The 15,558-nt window shown below is 38.5% G+C and overlaps 1 protein-coding gene across 1 annotated transcript; it reads left to right on the top strand.

The window, feature by feature from the left end:
• The first annotated feature begins 699 nt into the window (after positions 1–699).
• Positions 700–8,630, top strand: nkx1.2la (NK1 transcription factor related 2-like,a). The gene is made up of 2 exons (XM_072558070.1): positions 700–1,214; positions 6,398–8,630. Exons 1-2 carry the CDS (start codon positions 974–976, stop codon positions 7,018–7,020), a joined length of 864 nt encoding a protein of 287 aa, XP_072414171.1. The 5' UTR covers positions 700–973; the 3' UTR covers positions 7,021–8,630.
• Positions 8,631–15,558: the final 6,928 nt, after the last annotated feature.

The raw sequence follows: 15,558 nt of genomic DNA, 5'->3' as shown, positions 1-15,558 counted from the left end.
TCGCGAAGTAGTGTTCGATGTCTAAACATGAACTTTCTGCAAAGGAAGAGGAAGATATACAATTGCAAATATTGCACCTCAGTCCTCAGCACATCTTTACCTCATGCAGCGCAAGGTCAATGGAATCCGAGATTGGGAAATAATTAACAGCTGCAGTTAGTAAAATAATTGAATCAAATTATTTGATATGCATTTTTAAAATTTGATTAAAAATTGCGGTTGCAAATGAAAATGACCAAATGCCGATACACTAAGGATTTCATACGTGTTACTTAAACTTGAATACCTTATTTATAAATAAAAAGGTAACTCGTTGAAGAATATTCTGTACTGAATATCCATTCAAATGTGTTGATACAGTAGGCAGAATTAACATTTTAAAAAGCTGTAGGAAGCATTTTCTGTTAAACGATTCTTCATTTACTGCAGCAGTTAATTGAAATTAAGTATTCTCAAACAAAAGAAACCTTTGGTTTCTATATATTGTGATGTCAGTAGAGATCCCTTTGATGTTCAGCTAAACTATTATTGCAATCACACGTGGCGAACCTGCCCATGCATATCCAAAGGCCTCTGTAGTGTTAATAGCTGATCTGCTGCTGGGCTTTATACCACGTGCACTGTTATTATTAGTCTCTGTCACTGTAGCCAGACGTTGAACAGACCAGCCTCAAACTAGAAAAGGAGCCCGGCAAAACCAGCACTGGAGCAGTGCTTACTTATATATGTAGAGGCATCGCAATTTCTTTTTAAAACGGGCAGAACTGATATCCACCGTTCATTGACCCTTGCTAAAGCATTCACTAAGTTTCAGTGTCAGGTGTGAAGTGGCCGGCGTTGTCTTACAAGGCAATCTTAACTCCAAAGTGAATTTTTGTGTGCATCCCGCTCAATTTGTGACAGAATCGCCGTCTTGTCTGATCTGCGGAGCAAGCTGTAGCCCGCTGGACAGTGTCTAAAGGGCAAGAGGGCGATGTTCGAGTCCCCGGACACTGGGGAAGAGATGGCTCCTACCCACAAGATTTCCTTCTCCATCATAGATATACTCGATCCTCAAAAATTCACAGGCAGATCCCAGCCGTTTGAGCTGCAACAGAATGGACCAAATGAAAGCAGTGAATTGCCCGTGCCCTGCAGTGGAGAACAGAATTGGAAGGGGACAGGTGCAAAACTAAGTGCCGAAAAGAACAGCAACCAAATCGGCACTGATTCTGGTGAGTAATATTACATGTTCTCATCTTAATCAGCGTTGCGATACTTTAATTACAAAACATCAATAACTCTTGTACATTGACTGCACCAAAGTGACACTGATCTGTCGCTAGGCCTCCCACAGGCTTTTGACTTTAATCAAGAAATTACGCAGCTCTTTTTTCTTGCTTATTTTGTCTGGACTCCCTCACGAAAAGTGTTGTTATTTGAATTAGTCGTCCAGTTATTTTCTAACCCCATGTTTTCAAATCGAGCGGATGTTATGAATTTGTGAAACTGATAAGGAGTTGGTTGCAGAAGCATCTGCAGAAGGATGGAGGAGTATTTGTTTACTGACACTGGTCTAACTCCATGCTTTTTGTTTACTTTCCAGAGCGTGACTTTTTGTAGTAACTAAAATTGCTTAGTGTTTGAACCAGATAAATTAGCTTTCGGCTCAGTTTTGCTTTCAAACCGGGAGACTTGTTAAGACTGTGTCAAGTGCACCTGCAGTTTGATGTGCGCACCATCACATCCACTTTTGGGAGACAAGTGCTCAAATGAGAAACAAGTACTTTGTTTCATTGAAGATTATTTTGCTGTGATCACTTCCACGACATCCCATATTTAGTCCATTTTAATTTGCTGTTCCGCTTCTTATGTTCTTTATCGCGAAATCCACAGAAATGATAAATATGACATACACTACGTGTTATATCTTGAAAAAAACAATTACAGTTGTTCAATAACAGCTCTTTGCTAGGTGTGATTGGCACTGGGAGAGAGTCTGGGTAATTGTTTAAATCGTCCCATGGAGGATGCCGCTGCTCAGATGATCGATATCCTATTACTGACTTGTGCATATCTCCTTCCAACAGCTTGCAGGTATAGCCGTGAAAACGCGAGTCTGAAGCAGATCGAAGGTCCAAATATTTTTCGATTAAAACTTACCTTTAATAGATGGCATTATCGATCTGTTAAAATCTGGAACTCTAATTGCACATCGTGGCTTGTGTAGATTGGACACTTTTTTTTTCGTGGATCCTGTCATAACGTTTCCACCTGCCTTTTAACTATGTCGCAGCTTCCTCCCAAACAGGACGGTACTAACATTCCTCCCCAAACAAAAGTCAGAAACCCGTCATCTACTAGAAGCGACGAGTCGAATAAAACCCCATGCAATTGTTACAATGACAATAAAATATGTTGTACCCTAGGGAATGGGGGCTCTTGCATTCCAAGATGATGTTCAAGAAGTGCCGTGCACCTTTACTCAAGTACAGTACCTATTCTAGATTTTACAGCACAAGATAGGGAAATTACCGGAACAACACCAGCCACAGATTTGCACTATTTCTAACCATGTTTTTTTTAAAAAAGAATGTCGTCCTGGTCATCTTTCTCACGCACGACCCGCCAGGTCAAGAAGTTTTTGGACAAATACTAACTCCAAAATGAACTACGGATACAGAACACTCACACAGTTGGGCCGATTTTAAGCTGTTGATGAAGCAGGCTTGTTAAAGTTTACTGTAGTTTCTAATTGTTATTGATTTGTGAGAAATAACATTAAAATATTACAAAAGAACTCAGGGAGAAGGCTAAGGTGTTAACACAAGAAACATAGGCTAGCTAATTTATATCTCCATGTTTTCATATTATTTATTGCCAGTTGGTAATAATTCAGTATGTGGTAGGATCTGTTGATTTCATTCCTCCTGTATTGCATTTCAATCGACACAAATGGGTCAACATTTTCCACTGGGCCGCGGTCTCAACGTTATTATCATTTCCAAGACCGTAAGAAAGCCAGCAAAATAGCTAAGGTAACTAAGCGACCAATGATTGAGCGGATGATATGGGGGAAGACAATAGGTTCAGACATCTATGTACACAACTATTAACGATTATTGGCATAAGATTAAACGACAGTGATCTAATCGAACCGAGTACAATAAAGAAATAAAGTTAGCGTGGAGAAAATATGGATAAGAATTTGACTAGATGGGAGAAATAGAACAACGTTCTTTTTTTTCCTTCACGATATACCGAGATTTCTGTAGATGGTTTAATCTTTGATTAGCAACTGTTAAATACTCTCGACTGTGCGTGTGCAACAATGAATGTTACAAGACGGTATTTTACAATAAGGAGTGAAATTACAACTAATTTCATGTCTTGCTCAAGGAAACAAATGGGTTAGTGTAGTGATATGAGCTTTAAAAATATTTGTTATGGTAACTGGCTGCCGGGCTTGTGTGCAAAGAGCTAAACATATACAAGACACATTACTGCAAGTGACAATAAAGGAATGGAAGTCACGTTTATACTGTTTGACATTTTCAACAGTCCTTCACGATTGGTCACCACTTTTGCAATTATGTTAGCACGTTTCTGTACACACTTTTATAATTATTGATGTAAACCACGGAATCGCTGGCTAATTTTGACGTTATGTCTCAAGCTCTTACACGTTTGCTTCCTTCTCATATTTATGTCTCTGTCTGGCACAATGATATCGTCCCTCATTTACACCTTTTAATTTCTACAATTATTCCTACTCCTATTTTTGAACCCAATTTAATCTTTCTTCCCTGTCTTGCTATGACAGGTATAGCTAAACAGAACTTTGTGTGACAGAATTAGAAAGCAGTTCCAAGGTGACAAAGGCTGGGAACTGAATATTCCAGGCTATTAGATATTTCAGGAAGATGGGCAGAAAAGAAAAGCAGATGGAGTAGCTCTGTTAATCAAGGATGTGATTCATACAAAGTTAAAAATACCAAGGGAACCATTTATAAGCTGACATTCAGGAAATAATGGAGCTCTGAACGAAAGCTACAATCACGAGTTATTTCAATCTTCATATAACTTGGGTACATCAAATCAGCAAATGTGGCTTTGTGAATGAGTCATAAAGTCTATTCATTACAATTTCTTTTAACCAAATGCCAAGGAACCAACTGAAGAACGTTATTTTACAATTGATGAAATGTAATAAGATTGAATTATTAAAAGGTCTCATGGTAAAGTATCCTCAAGAGAAATGACCATACCATGATGAATATGGCATTCAATTTGGAGGTGAGTAATATGGGTCTAAAACTAGAGTCTTAAACTTAAATATAGATAATTACAATGATGTGAAGGGATTGGTGAGAAATGCCAGGCATTTAAGGAGATATTTAACAAGATATCCTAAAAATGACATATTCAATTTTAAAGAAAGGGCAGACCATTTCTCAATGCTGGAAGTTAAGGGTGGCATCAAATTGAAAGGAAAGGCATACTGCAAAAATAGTGATAGGCCTGAAGACTGGAAAAATTTAAGAAAGGACGACTATACAAAAAAACCCCATAGAATATGAGACTAAACTACTGTTTGTAGCCACTCCTACCAAGAGATCAACTGTCATGATATGCCATTCTCATCTGTCTTGTACCATACTCACTCAATCATTAAGGCTCATCTGCCAATATTCTGGGACATCCATCATCCAACTGTATCATGTCAATCCCTCTTTTGCTGCTCTCCATTTTGCCTTAGATCTCTGTAGCTTTTCAGTTCTAATCAAATGGCTGAAATACTGACAATTCTTTTTCTGTATGTCACCTAACACACATCCTTTTGGTGATGCAATTTCAAGTATATTTTAATTTGTCTAAAGCAATGTATATGGAAGTTTGCATACATGTTAGAGGAAATTATTAAGAAATAAGCACCTGATTGTTTTTAAAGTGGCAGCAGATTTAATGAGTGCATTAGGTGTCATCTTCCAAAACCTTCTAGATTTGAGAAAGCTTACAGTGAATTAGGAAACCTCAAGTGTAATGTACCTATTCAAAAAAAGGTGGGAAACAGAAAGCAGGAAACTATAGACTAGTTAGCTTAACCGTTGTCATTGGGTAAATAGAACTAATTATTAAGGAAGTAATAGCAAGGCACGTAGAAAATCATAGCACAATTAAAAAGTCAACATGGTTTTAGAAATGGGACATTGTGTTTGACAAATTTATTTGCAATCTTTAAAGACAAAACAAATTAGGTGGAAAGACTGAAACTGCACACATAGGGCAGAATTTACATTTTTTACTAAGTAGGAGTGCATCAAGTATATTTGGATGGAGTCTTACAATGAGGCCCTAAAATTTCTCGCCACATCTTACCAAGTATTAACTATCTACCAGCCTCTAAGGCATCTCTCACATCCAATTCTATCCCCATTATTACCACATACTGTTCTCAGAACAACTCACCACTCAGCAGATATCAACTAAACGTCCAGTAATCCTTGTACCTACGGCATCCTTAAAGACCACTGTACCCGGATAAGCATTGGCAAACTGGTGTTTCCCCACACTCAAAATGTAATGGTACAAAAACCACAAAGCTATGCTGATCACAGTACATAGGCAGCATGTCTGACACATCTTCCCACATCCAACTCCATTTTCTCATGCTAGTCACTGATTGGCACTTGGCCATACCGTTTACTTGTTCTTAGCTACATTCCATTTAAACACCCTTTCTAGGTCACCATTACTCTGCCCCAAATACCCACAGGACCCCAGCATCATGTCATTGTCCAATAGGGGACCATCACATGCAGGCAAGCAATTAGGCAATTTCACACATGAACTTTCATATTTGGCTAATTAAAGGGAACACAACCAAAACTGACAGGGTCTTGAGTTTGCCCTCACAATGCAACTTAAGTGGTGGCATGATGGCTAATGACTAATTAGCATTCTACGATGGTCATCCACACCAAGGTCTCATCCACTGGAACTGATGTCAAACAAGTCCAGTTTGACCTGTAGTGTCTGATGTAGCTGAGCTCTGTGAATGGACAAACATTTAGCAGATGTGGTAGACATGGGAAGTATAAGGTTTGTCATTTTAATAGGAACAATATAAAAACAAAATATTATTTAAGTGTAGAGAAACTGCAGAATGATGTGGCATAGAGAGATTAGGTATTCTTGTAACCAGAGATTAATTACAATCTCACTGAATGATAGAGCCAGCTCAAGGGCCAAATGGCCCTTCCCTGCTCCTATTTATTTTCTTAGGCTATATTTAAACTTGAGAATAGCAATGACCAATTATTGTATATTCACACACATTTAACGCAGATGTGGAAAAAGGGAGTTAAAGATTGCAATGATAGGCATTTCAAAAAATATTTTAAATGTTTCTTTGCAGATGGAAGTGATTGGGAGCAAGATACACATTCCAATGCTAATACATCAAAAAAGTCTCCGGAAACTTGTGGAAACTTTCAATCATTTAAAGACAATAAAATTTCAACGCAAGCTGAATTTGACAAAGACCATACTGCCTCTACTGAATTGGAAACCAGAGCTGAACATACCGCAACAAGGCAAAAACGCCGTCGTGTTGAAACAGGCTGTGCCAAACCAAGACGAGCTAGGACTGCCTTCACTTATGAGCAACTAGTGGCTTTGGAGAATAAATTCCGTTCAACTCGATACCTATCGGTTTGTGAGCGTCTCAATCTTGCCCTGGCCCTCAGCCTTACAGAAACACAGGTAAAAATTTGGTTTCAAAACAGACGCACCAAGTGGAAAAAACAGAACCCTGGGGCAGACACCACTATGCAGCCTGGATCTACTAGCCTGTCTCGAGTCAGCCCAAGCCCTCCGGGACCAAGTGTTCTCAACTTCCCAACTTTTCAGACTTACGCTGCAGGAAACGTCATTTGCCAGGCAGCAACCCCAGTCCCTTTAATATCATCTGCAGCAGGGCTGATGTCTCCTTTCCTGAGTTCCGCCTACCTAACACCCTTTTATGCTCCACATTTGTGAAAACGGTGCCATTTATTTCTTTCAAATAATAAGAACTGTTGTGCAGTAGACTGACAACCAGCTTTTTCCTTAGGCTGCCATTTTTCTATAATACCTCGTGTGCTTCTTTTTAATGAATCAATGGTATTGTAAGCAGCAACATCACCACTTCTAAGGGACCAATTGGTTGTAATAGTGAATAGCTCAGAATCTGTCTTCAACAGTCAGTCTAATTCAATTGTTTTACAGTGACAATTATGAAAGTCTCAGAGGAGGTACTAGACAAATACTACTGTTCTCTCAAAGGGAGAATGAACAAATCCATCAGGGTCAGGTCCACACAGACCATAACGTCTGATATATTCTTGTGGAACACTATCTGTTTAAGATTCTAATTCTACAATTACAAAGCTAAGAATTCATTTGTGTTGTTAGCTACTGAAAAGGGCACAAATATTCTATTACTTGAAGTAGTTAAACTCCATCTTGTAGATACATACTGTTACGCATAGTAAGTTATTTCAGTTTGTTGGGACCAGTGCTAACAGCAGAAATTACAGGAACCTATGCTGACTGTCTTGTTCTCAAATTGAATGAGAACTCATTGCAAATTCCATTCATCGAGTAAAGGGATGCATACACATCATCCTTAGAGGTTTAACGCAGTATATGATTTTTAAAAAGATGAATTGCTGAAACATAGAGATGTTTGTGGACATTCTGCAAGGTTGTTTTTGCATGGACGTTGTCTGAACCCAATAAGAAAATCATGTAAACTTTAGCTGACCAAAAAATGATGAGAAGTCACTGGGATTAGATTAAAAAGTATATTTGAATATAATGTAACAGCAGTCTTCAGAGCACCATGAAAAAAAATTCTGTCTTCAATCCATTATAGGTGAACAAAAAGATTTGGAATTTTTGTCCAGACATTAGCAAACTTATTTGCAGAATTCTCGTAATTATGCATATTTGGATTCCAAATTCTTGATCCCCAGTGCTTCTCATTCCCCACTCCATTATTGATCTTTAACTTTAGTTAAATATTTGTTGATTATTTAAGCTGACATTACAATCCAGATAAGCTTTGTGATAATCCACAAGATAAAATGGCTAAAACTTGGCAAACCATGAACTTTGCAATATTATTGTTACTGAATTTTTCAGGTAGGTTTTACCATTATTTAATTTCAGTTTTCTGGTACATATACAGTCTCTCCAAACCAACTGTCTAAACCCCAAGAATTGGACTCTCTTTCTAATATGCGAATCTATTTTTCCAGCATGACTGAATTAAAAATTAACATACCTGGACAATTCAGCTAGATGCTGCACTTTATTATGTGCTTTGTCCCTAACATTAATGTATAACTGTATTTCAAGTGCCCCTAACCCCATCTAACCCAGAATCCACCTAAACCGCCCATGGCCCAAATAACTAACATGTAATCTGGCAAAATCCAATACTACAATAGCTTTGGTTTCATGGCTTCTGGCTTTGAGAGAACGTATGTGTATTAAATTTCACACGCTTTTCAAACATATGGTCCATGTTTATGTGTATGCTGTAAATTATTTAAATAAAATACTAACATACAAGAATAAAGTTTAGAAAAGAACAGCAATTTTCTGACTGCACCACTGTATCCTTATTTAAATTATCCATTAAAATAAATTATGAAACCATTGGAAATGAATGCAAACTAGTGGAAGTGCTTAATTAACACATTTCAGGTACAAATTGAAAACAATATTAAGGACTTAAAAACAATCTTTACATGATCCAAATCTCTGGGAAGAGTGCAGATTTATACATGTTCATATTTGAACAGAAGCAATATTTAAACAGTTTCCATATACCACACTATAACATCATAAATTTATGATAGGCTGAAATCATAATGTTTGTGTTACTTAAATGAGCCTTGCAGAATATAATTTTCTAAACTTAGCTACAAATACAATTACAAGCCTTGCGTCCACTTATGGTGCATTGGAAAATTGTCCATTGCATATTACAATGTCATACTTGCAAAACGTCCATCACAATTGTTTAAATCGTGGAACAATGGTGGTAGCCTCAATATGATTAGATGTGTTGAAAGCAGGCTTAAAAGATACTACACAGAGAATCAGAAATTGAACTTAGCAACTTTCGCATCCTTAAGCACCCTGAAACAATTATTACGTTGGAAATACTGTCACTCTTGTCTGGTAAGAAAACCTGACAACCAAGTTGTGCAGATCAAAGTCCCAAGTGCAGTAATGGGATGAATAACCAGTTAATCTGTTATTGGTGATGCTGACTGAGGATAAATAATTACAACACTAGGACAGTTCATTTGACAAATAGTCTCTGGTACTTTTCAGCCACGGGCAAAATTCTAACATTGCCTTCTGGCTCAGTTGCAGGAGGTGGAAGTGTCCATAAACATTGTGTTGTCCTCCCTGTTGTCTTCCATCTGTCCCTGAATTGCCTGCACTTTCACAGTTGTGGGGGGGTGGAGTGGGTATTGGTGGTGGGCAGGGATGGAGGTGAGTGCATGTTGTTATGTTGAGACTGAAATTAGCCCATCCTCGCTGCCACAATGGAGGATCTTAAATGGCTGTTTCCTGTCCTAAATCAATACTGAAACTGGTGGACAATTTCAGCAGCATGGGTAAGTCCAGCAGGTCACCTGCTTGCAAGTGGGTGGTGTCTCCCTTCAAAGGCCTTCTCTCCATGTCTGTTGCTCTCTCTTTTGTGCATGCTCCCTCCTTTATTTCTCCATTAACACTCTTTCCACTACCACCATTCCCCATGACCCAGGCATCGCATCCCCTCTCCACCGTGAAAACCCTTGTACTTTCTTGAATCAGGGGACTACTTGCATTCCCAGACTTGACTACTGTTGGGCATTCCATCTCCAGACAACTGATGTCCTGAAGTACTAACTGGCAGTGGAGCTAACTCTTTGGGTTGCACAGCAGGAAATTGTACCATCTGAAAATCCTTGCACCACCTGAAGGTAAATGGATATGAGAACTACCAATAGAGAACAAGGTAAAATAAATAGATGGCTACCAATGAACAGAATTGGAACAGCAGAAAGTATCCATGAGTGTTTAAAGCAATAAAAATTTGTATTTATATTGTCCCTTTCACATCACAAAACATGTCAAGGTGATTCAAACCGCAAAAATAAACTTTGAAATTTCTTTTAACTTGCATAATTTTTCATTCAATGAATGAATATTAACATTCAATTTCTAAATTAATACCTCACTATATAAAAAATGAGTTTATAACTGAATAATTAAACTTATGCTTAATGGTAGCTTCACTGTGATTGAAATCTTTTAAACAATGATTCATTCTACAGATCCCAGTGAAATAATTAGACCTAATGCATAGGTTATGGTACATTACTGAAACTTGCAATCATTTTTTGTTCACATTGAGCTTTCAGCAGATCACAGTTGACAACTCTAAGACTGTCACTTTAGGTATGGCAGTCTTCTAGACTAGAACTCCCAGAACTCACCACTGCCACTCTCCGTATATTCCCTCCAATCATAGCTAAGTTTGAATTAAAACATCTAGAATGCACCAGGATATACCAAGCAACTTTTTTGTGGTCGAACAGTGAGGCTTGCAAATAGAATATCACAACATGCTTTGATAGTCAGGCCTGGTGTTTATCATAGAAAATCTGGTGCTTTACAACACACTTGATTTCCGCATTGGACAAACCAAGATTGTACTCACATTCAGAGTTCTGAATGAAAATCTAATCTAGATCATTTTTCACCATGCAGCATTTTCCCAGCATTATCAAACAGAAATTTTAAAAAAGTTTGTCTTTCATTTTATAACAAGCAATAATTATCAATGTAGGCTTTACTTGGGAAAGTCATGTATTTTTGGAGGGTTATTGTAATTTAAATGGAAACAGTTGAACTGGAAAATATCTTCATTGGATCAATGTTTTAAAGTAATCTAGGTAGCTGTGGGAGTCGGACATTTACTATAAACTGACCGACTCCCACAGCTACCTAGATTACACCTCCTCCCACCCTGCCCCTGTAAAAACGCCATCCCATATTCCCAATTCCTTCACCTCCGCCGCATCTGCTCCCAGGAGGACCAATTCCAATACCGAACAACCCAGATGGCCTCCTTCTTCAAAGACCGCAATTTCCCCTCAGACGTGGTTGATGATGCTCTCCACCGCATCTCCTCCACTTCCCGCTCCTCTGCCCTTGAACTCCGCCCCTCCAATCGCCACCAGGACAGAACCTCACTGGTCCTCACCTACCACCCCACCAACCCCCAGATACATCATATCATCCTCCGTCATTTCCGCCACCTCCAAACAGACCCCACCACCAAGGATATATTTCCCTCCCCTCCCCTATCAGCATTCCACGACTCTCTCGTCAGGCCCACAACCCCCACCAACCCAACCTCCACTCCCGGCACCTTCCCCTGCAACCGCAAGAAATGCAAAACTTGCGCCCACACCTCCCCCCTCACTTGCCTCCAAGGCCCCAAGAGATCCTTCCATATCCATCACAAATTCACCTGCACCTCCACGCACATCGTTTACTGCATCCGCTGCACCCGATGTGGCCTCCTATACATTGGGGAGACAGGCCGCCTACTTGCGGAATGTTTCAGAGAACACCTCTGGGACACCCGCACCAACCAACCCAACCGCCCTGTGGCGGAAGACTTTAACTCACCCTCCCACTCCGCCAAGGACATGCAGGTCCTTGGCCTCCTTCATCGCCAGACCATGGCAACACAACGCCTGGAGGAAGAGCGCCTCATATTCTGCCTAGGAACCCGCCAACCACAAGGGATGAATGCAGATTTCTTCAGCTTCCTCATTTCCCCTCCCCCCACCTTATCTCAGTCCCAACCCTCGGACTCAGCACCGCCTTCTTGACCTGCAATCTTCTTCCCGACCTCTCCGCCCCCACCCTCTCTCCGGCCTATCACATTCACCCGCTTGGCACACCTTCCTCATTCCTGAAGAAGGGCTGATGCCCGAAACGTCGTTCTTCTGCTCCTTGGATGCTGCCTGACCTGCTGCGCTTTTCCGGCAACACATTTTCAGCTCTGATCTCCAGCATCTGCAGTCCTCACTTTCTCCTAGTTTTAGTGAACATCCTACTTCTGACTTTATGATGGAGGGAAAATCTTGGATCAAAGCTGAAGATAGTTGGCTCAAGATCACTATGCTGATGAACCCCTGCAGAAACATACTGGGACTAAGGTGATTTAATTCCAACAACCACAGCCATCTACATTTGCACTGTGTATGACTGCAATCTGTGGAGTCTATACTACATAATTTCCATTGATTTCAATTTTTTTTTGGGCTATACATGGTTAAATGCTGGATAGACATAGAGGATAATCACTTAGTATTAATTAATTGACTATTTATTTAATAATTACAGTCCTAATGACAGACGGTCCATACCAATCAACATGTTCTATCAAACAATCAGCGTGGGTAACATGTCACTATATGCAACCATCTTGTGGTTGCAAACATCAGAATAATATATCCACTACTAGAAGTGATTCTGCTTTTTGATATCATTTCATAAAAAGTCCAGACAGCACTGAAAGGTACACCACAAATCAATTTAAGATCATCAGCCGGGCCTGCAGAATGATCCTTTTGCATGTGCTAGAAGCTACTTATGTAATTACTCAGGATCCTGCTTTATGTAAACAAAAGGAATTTGTAAATACTGTTACCTTTTCCAAAACAGGGTCACGGAGACAGCTAAATTCTGCATGCTCTGACCAGTAAGAATCTATCACCTAATCTAAGAATTAAGATTGATTGCTAATTATTCTTGTTGCATCGCCTTGCCAAATATGACCCAGCCAATTTACACCTCTTCTCATCTGTATAAAATGGTGTCTCTTTACTTCAAGTCTCCTTCTTAATGTTCTAGTCCTGAGGAGTGCAAGACAAAAAGCTTCAACTTCTTATCTCCTTTTACCAATATTTAAGTTCTATCCTATGAGCATATATTTACAAACTTATGACTGTTCCAAAGAGTCCAAAATATTCACATCTCTGTAGTTAAAATATATAATTTATATTGTGAAATAATGAGAAATCAAACAAGAGTGAGAGCGAAGGAGGACTTGGTGCAGAAGACAATGTAGATAGGGAGGCTTTGGTTAGTTTTAATTCTTGCACAATGTACTGACATAGAAACTATTAAGGAAGTTTAATGTCCAACATAGTTGAAACTATTTATTCTGAACCTGATAAAAATAAGCAACTAATAAATTAATGCCAGCAATGTAATTACATTAATATCATGTACAGTCATCATCATTTGGCAAATAATAGAGTGGAATATATCTAATGGCTAATACGCACACTGGGATCTTATTAACACAAAGCACATACTATTTCTCTGCATGCCCATTGTGGTTTTCTTAATGAATCTCCTTTTTCTAATTTAGTTGCATGAAACAATCCATTCAGGAATAATTAACACACTCAGGTACTGCAATGGGAAACTAATTGGTTGTATTTTAAGAAAATCCTGCTTGATCAGAAATTAAACAGGAGTCTGATCATCACCATCAGATATACAGGTCTGTACATTGGTGTTGATTGATACTAGGGTCACCTATCAAGTAACAGAAATATTTGGAATTCCCTGCATTTATGATACTTGTCTTTGTATGAAGTCTTGAAATAAATGAATCTAAAAAATGGAAACACAAGTAACACTAAAAATGCCAATTACATTTTTGATGACAGCAATATCAGTAACAGCAAAGTTTACAATACAAACAAATGACATTAATTTATGAAAGATGCATTTCATAAAATGGTAAAGTGTAAGTAAATATTTCTTTGCCAGATGAGAAATACAATGTACATATGTAACTACTTATAATGAGCAACAATGCTACAGGATCTGCTGTTCTGGAAATCCAGTCAACAAGGTTCTAAGCTTGACTGGAAGTGATAATATAATTTTACATGTTTTATTATAACATTGAGTATAGGAGTTGGGAGGTCATTTTACGGCTGTGCAGGACATTGGTTAGATTACTTTTGGAATATTGTGTGCAATTCTTGTCTCCCTCCTATATGAAGGAAATTGTGAAACTTGAAAAGGTTCAGAAAAGACTTAGAAGGATGTGCCAGGTTTGGAGAGTTTGAGTTATAGGGAGAGGAGGAATAGGCTGGTGCTATTTACCCTGGAGCGTCAGAGGCTGAGGTGTGATGTTATAGAGGTTTATAAAATCATAAGGGGCATGGATAGGATAAATAGACAAGGTCTTTTCCCGAGGGGAAGGGAGTCCAGAGCTAGAGGACATAGGTTTAGGGTAATAGGGGAAAGATTTATAAGGGACCTAAGGGGTAACCTTTTTCCATGCAGAGGGTGGTGCATGCATGGAATGCCACAGGAAGTGGTTACATTTGCAACATATAAAAGTAGCATGGATGGATATATGAACAGGAAGTGTTTAGAGGGATATAGATCAAATGCTGGCAAATGTGAATGGGTTAATTTAGGATTTCTAGTCGGCATGGGGAGGTTGGACCAAAGAGTCTGTTTCTGTGCTGTACATCTCTAGGACTCTATGTGAGATCTATTTGAATGAACAAGTTGGAATAGTTATCACAAATTTGAAAACGGATGCAAAAGAATTTCCCAAGGTTTCCTGCCCATGTCAACAGATTTATGTATCTTTCTGATTTATTACATGCCTATGATAGCGAGTTTTCTGGTAAAATGGCAATGATTTGTTCTGTTTAATTTTTTTGAAAAGTAGGAAATGGAGACTTCAGGAGCCTGTAAATATTTGTAGTTGGGAATAAATTAGCATTTATGAAGGCTCCAACATATAGTTGATGGAAAGTAAGAAACATCAAAATAACAACATTTATGAGTTATAAAATCAAAAATTCATGCAATTGTAAAGAACGGTCTAATGTGAATTACTGTATAACATAATTTACTACCTGCAGTTTTATTATTAAGTCATATCCAAAGTGACTGATGCTTCTACTTTGCTGTATTAAATTAATGCACATCGTTCTAACATGTTAGGCAATGTATAATAGATGTGTGTATATAATATAAATATATATCTGTACATGTGTGCAAGTGAGCACGTGAGATGTATGACATCAGGACTATCAGTAACAGATAGCGATTATGCAGCAGTAGCTTTGTAACTGAGTAGCTAAAAGTGAAATCAAGTAGAATTATTTAATTAATTGTAAGAAATAAACATTGCTGTGAACTGGGCCTTTATCCACAATTCAATAAATGTTGTTTCATGTTCAATCTAACAAGTCTTTAATTTTATTGTTTTTAATTAAACTAAATCAAAGTAAACCCTTAGTTGCTGAAAAGAACGGGCTTCATTTCACACTTCCTGTTTGATTAAAAATAATGTTCTACTTGTTTTTTTGTTAACTGTTCTAACAATCTGACCTCTCAACTACCGAGCAAAGCTTTCAGATTTCTCTCAAAGTAGATGTGAGATAGCACGAAATATATGTTTTTATCTCTATT

This window comes from Chiloscyllium punctatum, chromosome 38 (assembly GCF_047496795.1).
Source record: "Chiloscyllium punctatum isolate Juve2018m chromosome 38, sChiPun1.3, whole genome shotgun sequence".
Lineage (NCBI taxonomy): Eukaryota > Metazoa > Chordata > Chondrichthyes > Orectolobiformes > Hemiscylliidae > Chiloscyllium > Chiloscyllium punctatum.
Note: the sequence above shows the minus strand (reverse complement) of the source record. Positions and strands in the feature narration are given on the sequence as shown.

Excerpts from the sequence above, each read along its gene's own strand:
- nkx1.2la (XM_072558070.1), top strand. The coding sequence starts at position 974 with ATGTTCGAGTCCCCGGACACTGGGGAAGAGATGGCTCCTACCCACAAG. Across the intron at positions 1,215-6,397 it reads CCAAATCGGCACTGATTCTG|ATGGAAGTGATTGGGAGCAA; the intron begins GTGAGTAATATT and ends GTTTCTTTGCAG.